Genomic DNA, 14843 nt, shown 5'->3' with positions numbered 1-14843 from the left:
AAAACTGCACAGCAACTGAACAAGCTTCCACAGGGAAAGTGTTCTCCCTATCATCAGTTAAAAGTTGTCTCCTGACATAAAACACAGCTTGTATGTGTGTATTTATCTATAATTTATATATCCCTCTATGTATTTGTGTATATTGGACATCTGTGAGAGCTATGAGAACACCCACATTTTTATAGCCATTAAACTCTCTAATGAATGAGCATTCCTTTCATGCCATATATGTGCAAACCAAATAGGAAGAACCTATAAAAGAGCACTGTGGATGTTCTCATCAATACCTATGTGTAACCCTTTTTCCTGAACTGGAGAAGCTCGTGGTCTCAATAATGTCTCGTGACAAAGAATCCCACGGGCTAATTATGTGCTGTGTACAGATGTATTTCCTTTTTATTGGTTTTGAATGTGATGCCTTTAATTTTATTGAATGTCCCTTGTTATGTAGTAGAAGAAAAATGTAAATAGACACTCCCCATTTGTTTTCCCTTAGAATGCATAGTTTTGTAATATCTTCTAGCTAAGGTAAATGTAATATTTTTTTTTTTTTACTTATCCATCTTGCAGTCATTAGAGACACTTCCTTTGCCTGGCTCTGAACCCTACTTACAGTTTTATTGACATGTTTTGAGCTATTCTGTTCTTCACAATACAGAGCAGACCATCTGAGCTGTTCTCTTTCAAATTAATTAATCCAAAAGATGGCAGTGTGCTAATGATTCCTTTCCATTTCAATCTGCAAAGATTTGGGAATGCCTGATGTTGTCATAGTTTGACAGCCCTGGTATCAATAAGTTGCCCCGATTACTGCTTTTAAAAAAGAACTTAGAAAAAAAATTCTGCATGTATCCCTAATAACTGCAGGGGAGAAACTCCTCATAAACCCTGATAAACAGCTTGGCAAAAGCAGATTTTATCTACCGTGGTTTGAGAGATACCTGTTTAGCAGAGGTGAGCAGGGAGAGACTGGCATCTTAGAGGGAAGGATAATGTTTGCATTCAAAATGACAGACGAGGATTTAGCATATAAAAAATTACCTTCAGAATTGATTCACAGTTCCTTCCCTTTCTATTTCCAAGCTTCAGTACGGAAGAAGAAGGGTAAGGGGAAGCATTTTGTCTCTTGTTTAACCTGTTTCTCACCTTTCCATAGTGAAGGATAATAACAATGTAAATGTTGGCATATGGTCCAGTTTATTTTATGGTGTCAAATGTACATTAATTATTGTATATGTTTTTTAGTTATTTAGTTGATAAATTGCAAACACATTAAGAAACTCAAACAGAAGACCACATTTTAAAATATCCCCTGCATTTCTTCCTTTTGTCTCCTTACCTTCACCTTGCCTTTTTTTTCCTTCTCTGTACCCGACTCTTCTCCAACCCCTTCCATCTCATCTCCTCACAGTTCCTGTGCTGACTGGCAGCCACAGAGAATTAGTGGCCAGTGACCCCCAGTGCAGTCCCACATTAGTGACCCCGCTCGTGTCCCCAACAGCCACACGTTTCCCCATGCCCACACTGTGTCTGGCTCAGGAATCAGGGATCTTGCACACCACACCTGAGCTTCTCACCCTCAGAAATGCTGCTCTGTCTGGTAGAACATCTTCCACGCTGTCCTGTATGCATGGAGTGCCCTCCCTGGACTGATTCATGAGGCCACCTACCACCTTCTCCTTGAAATCTCTCCCAAAGACCCACCTTCCCTAGATCCCCAGTGAGCAATCATCCCAGCACTGATGGCGAGGCAGGGGGGCAGGTAGAAATAGCAGTGCTATTTTAATAGTTTTCATGAATGTATTTCTGTGTACAGAGAGTTTGTTTGTGTTGAGCTGTACTTTTTCCATGCTCCTGTACGTCATTTTGCTTCCCTAGATTGTGAGCTCTCCCGAGCAGGGGCTGTTCATTTCCACGTTCTCATGGAGCCTGGCCCAAGGAAGAGTCTCCCACTTCCCTGAGCCCCTGGGTGGTAGCTGGTGAAAAACAGGCTGTGTCCTGCTCTTGGATGAGGTTCAGTGTCATGGAAAGGAAATCTAGGCTGTAGGCAGTGTCTTCTCTCATCAGGGAAGCTTTTCCTTTTTGACATTTAATAGGATGGAATTGGGTTATTTTCCACTCTTTATTTTCCTGCTCTTTCTTGACCTCCTTTCAGGTGATTACCAGAGGTTCCAGCTAGGGATATTCGCCATTCTCCATTCAGAGAGTAGAACAGAATAAATCACAGTGCTACTGAAAAATATTTTTTGGCAGCATATAAAAAAAAAATCTTTCTGTTGTTGTGTAGAGTCTTCTGTCAACCACGAATTCAGTTTTCTGGGTCAGAGATGAGGGAGGCATTAAGATAACAATAATGGCTTCTGTGGTTCTTGTCTGACTGGTCTTGTTGATTATCTCTGGAAATGGGTTCTGGTTCATTGGGAAAGCAGGGGAAAGGCAGGACAGGACATATTTTTTGATATTCAGGATAGAAGATAGGGTATTTGTGTCTAAAAAGGTGATAAAATCCTTAGGTTTGGAGCAGCATGGCATAGGCAGTTCTGTCATTTTACTGCAGTTACATAGCATGAATTTAACTAAAATTTAACTTCATCTGTGCCACTGACTTTCTGCTTGCAGTAGTTGCCTGACTCAGAGGTAGCTTCCAACCTTGAAATGCGTGTGTGGAAGGGTTGTGTTCCCAAACTACTTTCTGGATTTTGTGGGATACCTGGGATGGGGGAGAGGTGTTCTGCTTTCCTGTGCCTCGTAGTTTTCCAAGAACAGTTGTATGAGTAAGTTATGGCAATGTGTAAACCAAGAGTTGTAGCAGCAAATTGCTGGAGACAGCACTTAAAATGTGACTCCATTAATACTGAACAATAACCAGGATATTTGTGCAGCAAATTGAAATGAAGGTTTGAAAACACTCTGAAAATGAAAGATTAAGGGAAAAGTTTGAGGTCATAATTTTCATCATCATGATGGGAAAATAGGTATCAGAGCTTCAAAATTAACATTTTAAAACTTAAAATTTAACTCTGTTCATAATAAGTTTATGCAGCTGGTGGAGAGCTTAGTTTTAAATGACTTTTCCTTTAGTTTTTGTTTTGACTTATGAATAACTCCTTGTGGAGGGAGAATTTGAAAATCATATGATCCTTAAGGAACACATCCATAAGCTAAGACCTGTAAATGTCTAGATACATGATTTAAAAGTTTCCTGCTCCTCAGCTTTCTTTGCTGCCAGGAAATGGGTTTGATTTAGTGAGTAATTTGGGATTTTCAGTGAAAGCTCAAGTGGACAGTGTTGAATTTTAAAATATCTAATATAAAATCCTTTAAGAGAAAGGACAAAATGAAGAACAGAGCAGGTTAAATTTCCACAGGGAAATGGAAATGACAAATAATCCTTCTGCATTAATAAATAATCTGCTGGCAGTGTCACGGGGGTGTCAGATGTGAGCTGGGGTGGTGCTTTGTTCTTAGATTTGATATGGTAATCAATATAAAATATTGATATATACCATATACTGCTAAAGTATGTGTGTTGGTCCTGGTCTTTGGGCTTTGGTGTGGGCTGCAGTACTAACTGCAAATAAAGGATTTTCTCCTTTGAAGGGTTTAATTCTGTCACTACCTCACAGATACGCAATAACTGTGGTATCATCAACACAGAATATTGTCACCTGGCATCAAGTCTGACCGGCATTTGAATAGAAAAAAATATCAGTTGATGGCATTCAAAAGAGATATTATTAGCTCTGTCTGCAATAAGCATTCCCACTTCATCCCATTCCTCTTGTCCATTGTTTCAAAGGTGGCACCTTCCAATGGCATCTGAAACAATGAAATTGCAGAGCAAATACATATAAATGAATGCCAAGCAGTGGATTAGCTCACAGTGTTCTGTATTGTTTGAAGAGACCACTCCCAAAGCCATCTGGGTTCAAAACTCACTTTCTTTATTTCACTGTGGTGAAGTTGATGATGGAGATTTGTCTGCAGGGAACAATGGGAATACCACCAAAGCAACTTTTACAGCACTCACCACAGCAGCTCCTGAGATAACCCCAGCACCTACAGTGCTTCTCTGTAGGAAGAAGGTTTCCAGATCTTCGCCAGACACTATTTCAGAAGATGAGAGCAAAAGGCATCAGGCTTCACGAAGAATTCTTGAAGGTTATCCCTTGTAAGTAATTGATTCACATTACATATTTGAAATTCTAATGAAGTGGCAGTGTAGTAATGAGGAAGAGGTTGTCATCGGGTTGTCATTTATCTCGAGCAGAAAGCAGTGACTCTGGGTGGAATTTGTCAAGTCTCTGTGAAGAAATGCCAGCCCCATTTGTGGTTGGTGCAGCAAGGCTGCAGATATTATGGCTTGTAGTGTAACCTGGGGAGTCCACAGCAGTGTAAGTGTAGGATTAGGCTATAATATAATATAAGTACTTGTAAAACACTTTGTGAGAGCAATGTACCAAAAATTGGCATGTTTCAAAAAGGGAACAATGCTAAACCTGTGTTTTCCACGAAAAATAACTTGGCAATATGCTGATTAGCAACTCGTGCCACAGAATCCAAACTTAACAGATAACTCCTGGTACTAAAGACTTCTTCAGACCAGGATTTACCTTTCATGAGATGCTTTTACATTTTGGAAACACTGGGAATCCTGAGTAGAGGCTGCTTGAGTCTGTAAGGGTGTTCTCATCTACACCGTCATTATTTTGAATTTGTCAGCTTATTCTTGAGGATGTAGTGCCCTGTCATGATACTTGTTTTTCTTTACTACAGGACTGTAATTGAAAAGGTTTTCAAAACCTTTCTGCATCAGCCAAACAAGACAATGGTACAAAAGAAGTTGGAAAAGGAATTGTAAGTGTTAAAGAAAATGTGGGGTTTGTAGCATTTGCAAAGAGACACATTAAATACATTGGTTTCTGTGAGTGTGACTGTGCTCAGATATTATCAATTTAGTATTTAAGCACAAATTCAAAATCATGAGGGCTTGAGGAACAGTTAAAATTGCATGTGTTTCCCAATATGGCACACTTAGGGCAGTGGAAAACTCTTTCAGCACTTTTAATGTGTTCTCTCTCTTTTTCAGGAGCCAGGGAGATGAAGGACTTATCTCCCTCATCTCAAAACTCCCTTTGCTGCTATTTTTTTTTCTTTTTCCTTCAAATGTTCACATATCCATGTTAATTAATTTCTAATCTAAGTAAAAATAAATTTTTTTAGATAATTCCTCATAGTTTGTTTGGTTTTTCCCCTCGGTGTGGAAGTGTGAGAGTTAAGTGTAAGACCAGAGAATGCTGTAGGTGTCTTAGATCTTCCACTTTCTTTTTGGTTTCTTTGATTTGATTGCCTTTCTTTTGTGACTAGGCCAAATTTTCAAATGCTGTCTCTTAAACAGAACATCAAATTGCCATTTAAATTCCACCTGGCTTGCAGGGTAGGAGTGGGTATTGACTATATTCTCTGCTTTGTTTTTGTTCTTGAACAGAAACCACTGTTAGACAATGACCATTCCTCTTTCAAGGTAGGCTGAATTGCAAGGCTTCAGCATTGCAGGTGTATTTTAAATGCCTGTATCATTATTTCCTTAATAATGAACATGCTGTTAAAGAGCTGGTACTTGAAAATTATATCTCTAGAAAGAATTTGAGCATATCCGTTTTCTGCCTTCCTTAAAAATTACTTTTGATGGTGTGGTTATAATGTGTAAATGTGACTTGTGTAATAATGTGAAGCTATTTTCAGCCCTAGAAACACAAATAAGGCTTTCCTTCAAGAAAGTTTTGAGAGCTCTTTATTGTGAATACATACAAAGCATTTTCATAAATCATGTAATGGTATTTATAGATACTCAATGTTAAATGATTCATTTTAGTAACTAAAGTTTTTATGTTTTATTGATTTATTTTATATATTTTATTTTTTATTTTATTTTAGAGTACTTTGTAGAATTTACAGTATCCCAGAGAACAGACAATTATTTTTAGTTAATTTTCATAGAAGGAAAGTGTTTCAAGTGCCTTTTGTGTTAGACTGTATTGCAAAGCGCTTTTATTATTTCCTCATTATGCTGACTGCTAAAATAATATTCTCTGCCTGTTGTTTGCAGTATGGTAAATGTGTGGTTTGGGCATTGTGATTCAAGCACAATCCTGCAAATTGTTAATCTGGGGTGGGACTGGAAAAAGGTAATTCCAGATTAAGATAAAGTCATGGCAGATTGATGAGGATTAGCTAATTGTCCACATGAAAACTCAGGTCATTCCATTTCTGTATATTTTTAACTATATATTTACAGGACATAACTGTAGGCTGAACTTGTTGTTTCTTTCCTCTAATTTTGATCATAAACAACTAATTTGGATTTAGAACTTAACCTTTAATGTTCTTACTCTGAATCTATGCTTCAGCTAAGGCTAGTCTTTAAATGCTCAGTGGTGTGTTGAAGGCCTTGTTATACTTTACCTACTTTTGGTCTTTGATGAAGTTTTACACATCTGATCCTGTTTGAAGAGCTGAAGAGAAAGCCATTTGTTCTCAGGGGGCACAAATCCATTTTTAACCATTTTAACCAAACATGAGTCACCTGTTTTTCCCCCAGGGATGCTGTCAGGTGAAATTGCTTCTGTGCCAAGCAGTTTTATCAGATGAACTCCTGTGATCTGACCAAGCTCTCTTTTGAAGTCAGTAGGTTCTCACCTGCCCGTTACCATTGGGAAGGTGGTTCAGAATTTTTGTTCATCTGCTTCTTTGAAAGCCTTGCCCAGATCCCCAGACCCATTGTTTGCCCAAATTGTCATTTAGTAGCTCTCCCACCCACAGGCATTTCCCCTGAAGTTTTTTTCCAGTTACTTCCCAGCTATTCTTTTACAAATTAAGCAGGGTAAGGCCTTTGGCATATATATGGGAAGTGCAAAAACCTAAAAGGAATGCAGTGCAAATAATTGCACCTACTTGCTTAGATGCTGCTTTTTCATTTGTTTTTTTTTTCCCAGACATGGAAACTTAATTATATGCATAATCACTCCTGGTCTTCATGCTAAAAACAAGCTACTTGTGGTTAAAAATAAAAGAAATTGGGATAAAAAATTGAATCCATAAGATGAAAGCAACACCACAGCTATATTTTTATGTCATTTAAAAGGCATTTCAAGTAGGCATTTCAAAGAGGCACCCCTTTAGTGTGCATGTGAAGACCACCCCTTTAGTTTTGGTGCAGCTCCTGTAACCTGTTTTTGCAGACAAGGAAGCAACTTTTATTGGCCAGCGAAGGAAATTAAACTAAACCTACAAACTCGTATTTAGGGGAGGCGATGGAACAAAACCCTTGCATGTGCAGTGCCTGACACTAAGGGCTGCATGCCCAAACCTGTTGCCACCAAGGAAGAATGAATGTCCTGTGTTCCCATCACTTTTCCAAAGGAAAAATGCATGTGCCCAGTATTTGCCTGCAGATGCTGGACCAGGTGGGTGATCCTACAGCACTGAGGTGCCATTGGCATTGTCTGAAGTGTTGCATAATGCGCCTGGTACAGTTTCTGTCTGTATCTATCTTAGGTATTTACAAGGCACCTATCACCTTGGTACCTAAGCAGTTTGAGAAATGCACCCACCCCAGGAGGGATGATGAGATACAGACAGAGGCCCAGGTCCAGAGCAGCAGAGGCAGGGCCCGGGAAGCTCCCCCGCTGTGTTCCCGCTGTTGTTGGGCTCCTGGCCCTCTTGTTGTGGCCAAGGGACATCTCCACCCACCTGTCTGTCAGCAGGAAGAGACGGTGCCTGCCCCAGCCCTCCCGTGCAGCTCCGCTGGTGGGCAGTCTGAAAAGGAAAGATAATGGAAAAGGCAACGATCCGGTAGCAGAGGTGAAACAGGAATGGTGGGATTTCAAAAGGAGGGCTTCTTAAAGAGCAGCACATCTCAGGGGAGGGATCAGCTGCCAGTCCAAGTGGCAGGTAAGGCACAACACAGGCATAAATCTCAAATGTTCTTCAGTGACCAAAAGTTAAAGAAATACTTCTGATGTCTCTAAAGTTTGTGTATATCCAAAGCCCTGCTCCGTTCTTGGCCTCTGTCTCAGTCCTCTACCCCTGCAGCTGAATCAACCATTCAGTAATTCTCTGTGTATCTCAACCCAGTAATTGCTACAATCCTAAAAATGCCTAATGACCAACACAAAGGACTCTCAGTGGTAATGAACGTTGTTGTGCAAGGGATAGCACGGAATAGCAGTGCTCCAAAATAATGGACATATTCATGTACCTAAAGGCTGGAATAAACTTGGCTTTGATCAGCATGCTCAGGGCAGGATGGGGCAAACCTCAGCTCTCCCTTGCAGGCACACCTGGAGCAGCTCTCCTGTGGCCTCCAGGAGCACCTGCTGATCCACCATGTCAGACCAGGTTCTGTGTCAGCCCAGGGGAACCACCTGGATAGGCAGCAGGAACAAAGAATCTGTCTGACAGATTCTGCTCCTCTGCAGAAACAGAGAACCTACCCAACAGGGGAGAAAGAGAGATAGCCAGGATTTTGGTGGAGGCTCAACAGTTCCTATTGCATGGACCCCCTCAATAGCAGATCTCTTTTTTTCCCCTAAACACAGCAGAGTCACTGAGGTAAAACAAAAAACGGCTTTCAGAAACCTGTGAATCCCAGGGCTTTTGGAAATAGTTGCTAGTACCCACAGTGATCAAACACTAAAGCTGAAGTGCAGTGGGTCACTGGCTTCCAGATGTTTCTGCTCCCTTTAGCACATTTGCATGCTCCTCCCTGAGTCCCTTCCTCAGCCATTTAAGGATGGATATGGAAGTCCTGTCTCAGCAGAGCAAGGGACGTGAGGTTAGGAACATCAACCTTGGAGGCTGCAGGTCTGATGGCTGCTATCACTTGCTATAAAGATACCTGTAAAAGACAGAAGTGACCTATTTTGCCTGTAAGTCATATTTATCACTGAGAGCAAAATGCTCTGTGTGTAGGAATGGTGTGTCAGGTGGAAATTGCTAGAAAGATCAGGGAATCTGACCTCTTCCCTTTGCTTCACACCCAAGGAAGCCAGCTGTGCTTCTTTGTACCCGCTCTATTTAAAGCTTGAAAAGAAAGAGACTTCTTTTTTTAAAAAGCAAATTAACAACCAGGTGAGGTCAGCCATGTTGGTACATGGTTTGATCCATGGCCAATTTTGACTTCACAGTTGTAGTGGCCTCTCTCTTTCACTTTTTTCGAAGTGGCCTCTTTTCTAAGGAGTTAAAGAGAGTTAGCTGAGGTCACTCTGTCAGCTGCTCAAACATAAGGACGGTTTCTGGCTGAACCCAGTTTTGCAATGCCCTTGCTGTGCCTGGCACACCTCTCCCACAGCCCCAGCCTAGGCACTGGTGTAACCAACCTGACCAAGGTCCGCCCAGAATTCGGGGTGACTTTTGGTCACCAAGGAATGGATTTCTAGGGCAGAGACTCACATGTTCATCCAGGTGGTGTCAGCCAGTGGCCTCCAGGCAATTTTCCCATGATTGCTCCTTAGTGAAGGAAAGTTTGTGGAAGGCTGTGCCTGTAACACACCCTCGGTTCCCCATGCCCCTGGCAATGCTTCCCAAAGCTTCCAGAAACCAGAGTTGCTGAGAGATGCTGAACAGCTTGTTACAAATAATAACAGTGATGGTTTTTCCTCCTTCTCATTGCCAGCCAAGTTTACCAACCTAAGCTAAAGCCTGTGCATGTATTCATTATTCAGAAGTATTCGCCAAGAGTTTCCGCAATTAACCTTCTGCCCGGGGGTTTCACAGACTCTTTGCTTTTTTGTCATTTGTGTCATTGGTCACTGATTGCCAGATGCTGTTCTTTCAGCTCTGAAAGGCTGAAAAGACTGATTGGGAGAATGGCAAGTGGTAACATTTCATAGGACATAAGGAATTTTGCAAAAATTTATTATTGTGATTTTTCAGAGAAATTTTTCTTTACAAGCCTCTGGCAAATGTGTAGACATGCACAAATAACAAAGGTGTTCTGGTCCCCCTGAGTCTGAACCAATTAGACAGTGATACCATTTACAGAAGTATTCATAAATCAGTGGGGAGTTTGGAGGTTTTTGATTTCGTTTTGCTTCTGCTTTTGACTTCCAGTATAGTTTCGTTCTACTACTTACCAGTTGTTAGGCAGGCTCTGTTTAGAACACTTACCAGCTAAATGGGGTTTTTAAGAATGGGGAATTTTCTGTTGACATGTCAAAAGAAATGCCAAGACATTCAGTATGACCAGTGGCTCTACCAGAATGAGTATTTATGATCCCTTACCTCACTCTGATTCCACAGACTTTAATTGAAGTGTGTGTTTGCTTTGTGTGGTAAAATTAGGTCCCCTGTTTTTTTGTTCTTTTTTTTTTTTTCATGTGTACTCAAATAGGAAAATGCTGAGAAATCATTTCATGATCCTACACTGTAGTTGTTAAGAGAGCTTTGCTAATGAAGGAATGCAGCTATGGCTGTATTAGACAAAGCAGGAGAAGAATTGCCAAGGAAGAAGCAGTTCTTATTTAAGTTGATATATAGTCCCTTTCAAATCTCCATGGAGTGGAAGAGCCAATGATTGCATGACAGTTTGTCCCTAGAATTCATTTCCATAAGGAGCTCATGCCTTTTTACAAATACAATTTCATCCTCACTTTCCATAAAACATGCAACTGGACAGTCCAGCCAGACGCAGAGAGAATATGAATACTTTGAATGTGAATACTTTGAAGTAGTGAATATGCTAAATGCACGAATAATATCCATTATTTTAGCACTTAAAAGTCATCACTCAATGAAGTCACACAGAATCCCTTTTAGAGCACCATAATATTGCAGGCACATGGGTGTAGATGTAATGAGTACCACACTGTGGTAGACAGGGATTGAGATATAGGAGGAGGGATCCTTGGGTCTGTCAGAAAAAGCTTTTAATTTCATTATATTTCACATAAAATAATTTTTTAACAAAAAAATCAAACAAAACCCTGCCCTGATTCATAAACAGAACCAAAAGTATGGTTTAACATGACCTCAGCAACACCTTGCAGATATAAGCTTACAGCTTCCACTGAGGTCTGCAAGCAGTATTTAAAAAAAGCAGAAACTAATCCTTAAAAAAAAAACCAAAAAGCTTTTTTCATTCAATGCTGGGATGCCAGAGAGTAGGCACGGCACTGATCTGGCACTCAGGCCACTGCGGTGTGAGCAGCAGCAGCCTGGTTGGGTCACAACCCTACCGAGAGCAGTGCTTCTCCCAGCTGTCCCTTCTGTCCCTTGCCTGAGCATGGGGAATGCAGGGCTTTGGAACTTGGGCTTTGTGCTGCAAAATTAAAAAAAAAAAAAAAAAAAAAAAAAAAAAAAAAAAAAAAGTGGACTCATTTTTTTATCTGAAGTAACAGAAAGTGTACAGAGTCCTAGCCACAGCCTCATGTAATGCAGAGAGGTGCAGGACAGAGCTGGGCAGATCACACTCCATTGTGAGCTGGTGAATCCTGTGGGTGCAAAAGCCTTTTCTGCTCTTTGGGAGGGCATTTTTCTCTAGAGTTGCCATGGGGAAGTGTTTGCACCCAGATTTCCACCACGCACCCTCAGGCAAGGGAAGAGGTAGCCAGGGTAGGGAAAAACTCAGTTCATTTGCAGGAGAAAAAGAGATCCCGGTGAGCAATGCCCTCAGATAGCATTTCCTACTGTTTGGAGAAGAGAGCAAGGAAAATCTGGCAAATGTTGGGGAGGGCATTGCTCACGGGATAATCCCACGGACGGCCACCGTCGCGCTGCAGCAGTTATTTGGGAGAGATTTTGGGTGGGGTGACGTGAGACGTCGGACAAAAGTGAAGATAGCCAGCAGTGCTTCAGAGCAACAAAGGGCTGCCCTCAGCCAGTGGTGGAGCACATCTGGCACCCCAGAAGCTCAATTGGACCCTTGGCCCTGAGCTCGTCCCAGGGATTCTGACTGACACCACTGCAGTGCATAGGTGAGCTTCTCGCTAGGTTCACTGACATTTCCTGTCCCAGTCACGCTGAGGGGAATTTGGTAGCTCCTGCCTTGGGGTGCAGCACGGCTGTGTGTGTTCTGGGTACAGGACAGTGTGCACTGAGACCAAAAGTGCTTAATGACGCCAATTACCACATGCCCAATGCAGTCACTAAACTTTAGTCCGCCCTTCCGTTTGCCCAAACACATACACTCTGGCTTCCCAACTGGCTTATTTCTATGTGTTGTCCAATGCATGTAGATACCTCCATCTGCCTGGCCTCAGATACAGTGGTTGTTGCTCCTCTATTTGATTGCCAGATGTCACTGGGGAGCAAGATGGGGAGGTTCCTGGATCCTCGGGGCAAGCCAGCCATCACCGAGGGAGCTCGCTGTCCACGCCGGCCGAAGAACAGGAATCCTCGGTGCCTGCCTCTGACGAAGACTCGCCAGCCAGGACCACAGAGAGCTGGCAGTGGCCGCTGTCCTCGTCTGAAACGCACAGCAACGTTGGGGAGGATTTTGAGGGATTTCAAACGCCGGCGCGGACTCCAGAGTGCACCATGGACATACAGTCTCCTGGGGATCAGTCACTCAGTAGGACTCCTCAGTTTGAAAGTGACTCTCCTGAGGAGGAGGGAAATGATGAGATGAATGAAGAGCGCTGCGGTGTTGAGCCTGTCCCTAGGGATCGGGGTTGGAGAGGGCAGCCCCAGCTAACAGAGGGAGAGAAGCTGTTGATGGAAACCAACAGTAGGATTGTGCAGCTGCTGGAAAATATCAAGAGGGAGCATGCACAATCCATGGGTCTCATGTCCCAGTCCATGGGCCGTATGGAGCTGCAGCTGGGCATTGTGGCTACCTCCACAAGAGCCATCCATAACTACCTGTCAGAGATTTTAGCTTTCCTCAAGCAGCCGAGGACACAGGTCCTCGAAACGCGCATCTCCCAAAGAGCCACCCCCCATGTCGAGTTGACGTGTGCCTCGACATGGACTGGTGAGGACGCAGTGGCATCCTCCACTGTGTGCTTACCAGGGGCCGAAGGGATGAGCGACTCTCGCGACCCGCCGCAGGCCACCCTGCCTTGTCGCAGTGGCCGGCTGCAGAGAGCCATAACCGAGAGGGCCTCGCTGCCCATGCCTCCACGCCAGGCAAAAGGGGGAGGGAAGAAAAAATAACCACTCCATAGGATTTTTAGAGTTTTTTTTAATGTGCCTGTCCTTTTAATTCTTAGCCATAAGGCCATCGGTGGCAGAGTTCAACCATTTCCTACATTGGCTAACATTGTATTCTGGCTGACTAGATTAGTCTAACATTTTGTAGTTTTTATTTGCACTGTTAATGATGTGTGCTGCTGGTATTTGAAGAACATTTGCCTCTGTTCTTTCACTTTAACTTCATACAAGCATTTTTTTACTCTGTGCCAGGCATTCATTGCTTTTCTTACAAATACAAGTCATTTCTTGAGGCAGCTGTTTTTTGAGTTTTCTTTCTCCATTATCCCACCCCCTCTGAGCAAGCACTCGGGACTTGGTGGTAAGTATAGAGGTCTTGGCAATACTCGCCTCCCAAACTGTGTTCGATCAGTCTTTGCCTGGTGTTTCTGGCATGCCAGCCTGAGGTGTTGGGGTATAGCCTGTACTGGATCATGACCATTCTTATCCTCTGTGGGTCTCACCAGCTCACTTCCTAAGACCCTCGGTGGAGCTAATCCACATGTCTTGGCTATGTCGTACAATAAGTAATGTTGCCAGGATCATACCTCATATTTCTCTTTTTGGGGGCTGTGTAGTGATGTGCCACCAGATCTATCTGGGCACCTGACTCTCGTTTTCAAAGTTCATTTGATGATGGATCTGGTGGCTTGATGGGCAGCATTATACTTTTTCCTCTGAGAGAGTCTGGGTATTCGGAACAGGAGTCACTAAGCAATGTGTTCTATGGGGATAAGAGCCATCTCCTGCAACAAATCTATTAGGAGGAGACTGTCCCCTGTAATTATCACAGATATTAATTATTAAAGAAAAAGAAAAGAAAAAAAAAAAAAAAAAACAACTTGCCTAGCAGCAGACCTCTTGAGAATGTAAAGTCATGACATGCTGTTGGGTGCTGTGCTACTCTGTCTGTGATTTAAGAGCTTTTCATCAGAGACGAGACCTGCATCTTGATAAAACACAACTACTTTCTGTGCCTTTAGGCCATCCAATTTCCTGAGGGCTGGCACCCTGAGCAGGGCACGGGTCCCATTGGTAACCCAACAGGGCAGATGGAAATGCACTTTGGCAAGAAATTACTTTATATCTGTTGGTGCTGCCTCTCTCGGGGGAATTTATTATAGTGGCACTCAAATTGCTATATGCATGCAGAGGCATCAGACTGGCTTTTACATGTGGTATCCCTGACAGTTCTCTGGAAGGATGCTGCTCCCAGGAGGCCCTGGAGTGGTGGGGACAGGTTCTCACAGGTGTAGCATGGCTCCAGTGTTTGACTCTCAACACACCGTTGCGGCTTCTCGGGAAGGTGCAGAGCAGTTTCTATGGAAAATGCCAGGGAATAATAGTAGGCTTAAAAATCCTCTTCTGTGACCACAACCGAGCCATGCTCTTTGGCCAGTGAGACATAGACTCTTCTTCCCTGTCTTCCAGTGAGGCTGAGGTTATTCAGGGCAAAGCAGATCAGAGTTTGCTACTCTACCAGCCAGCCACAAACTTCTCCTGTAAAAGTGTGTGTGAGTGTGTGCTTGTGGCTGTACTCTGCTAAATGACCAGTTCAAGGAGGAAATGCAGCTTGCATGGCCAACCTCCAGTGCAGGCTTTTCCCACATTCCTTCCTTTTGACCTTCATCCAGCTGCATTCCTTTTAAAAA

General features: G+C 42.8%; 3 protein-coding genes across 4 annotated transcripts in view; 2 read left to right on the top strand and 1 right to left on the bottom strand.

Moving 5' to 3' along the window:
• PPFIA1 (PTPRF interacting protein alpha 1) overlaps positions 1-14843 on the bottom strand; it is a 503873-nt gene that overhangs the window by 385251 nt on the left and 103779 nt on the right. The window lies entirely within an intron of this gene.
• SHANK2 (SH3 and multiple ankyrin repeat domains 2) overlaps positions 1-14843 on the top strand; it is a 259058-nt gene that overhangs the window by 224004 nt on the left and 20211 nt on the right. The gene's annotated exons all lie outside the window — the stretch shown is intronic.
• On the top strand, positions 5390-13517 carry LOC108963093 (uncharacterized). Its single transcript, XM_050975056.1, has 4 exons — positions 5390-5524; positions 7306-7466; positions 7558-7953; positions 12296-13517. Exons 3-4 carry the CDS (start codon positions 7875-7877, stop codon positions 13153-13155), a joined length of 939 nt encoding a protein of 312 aa, XP_050831013.1. The 5' UTR covers positions 5390-5524; positions 7306-7466; positions 7558-7874; the 3' UTR covers positions 13156-13517.

The sequence above is a fragment of the Serinus canaria genome, chromosome 5 (genome assembly GCF_022539315.1).
Source record: "Serinus canaria isolate serCan28SL12 chromosome 5, serCan2020, whole genome shotgun sequence".
Taxonomy (NCBI): domain Eukaryota; kingdom Metazoa; phylum Chordata; class Aves; order Passeriformes; family Fringillidae; genus Serinus; species Serinus canaria.
This window is presented reverse-complemented; position numbering and strand designations above follow the sequence as displayed.

Bases quoted from the DNA above. Each gene is read 5' to 3' on its own strand.
- LOC108963093 (XM_050975056.1), top strand. From the start codon at position 7,875: ATGGTGGGATTTCAAAAGGAGGGCTTCTTAAAGAGCAGCACATCTCAG. The intron at 7,954-12,295 runs GTAAGGCACAAC...TTTGATTGCCAG, and splicing joins GCTGCCAGTCCAAGTGGCAG to ATGTCACTGGGGAGCAAGAT.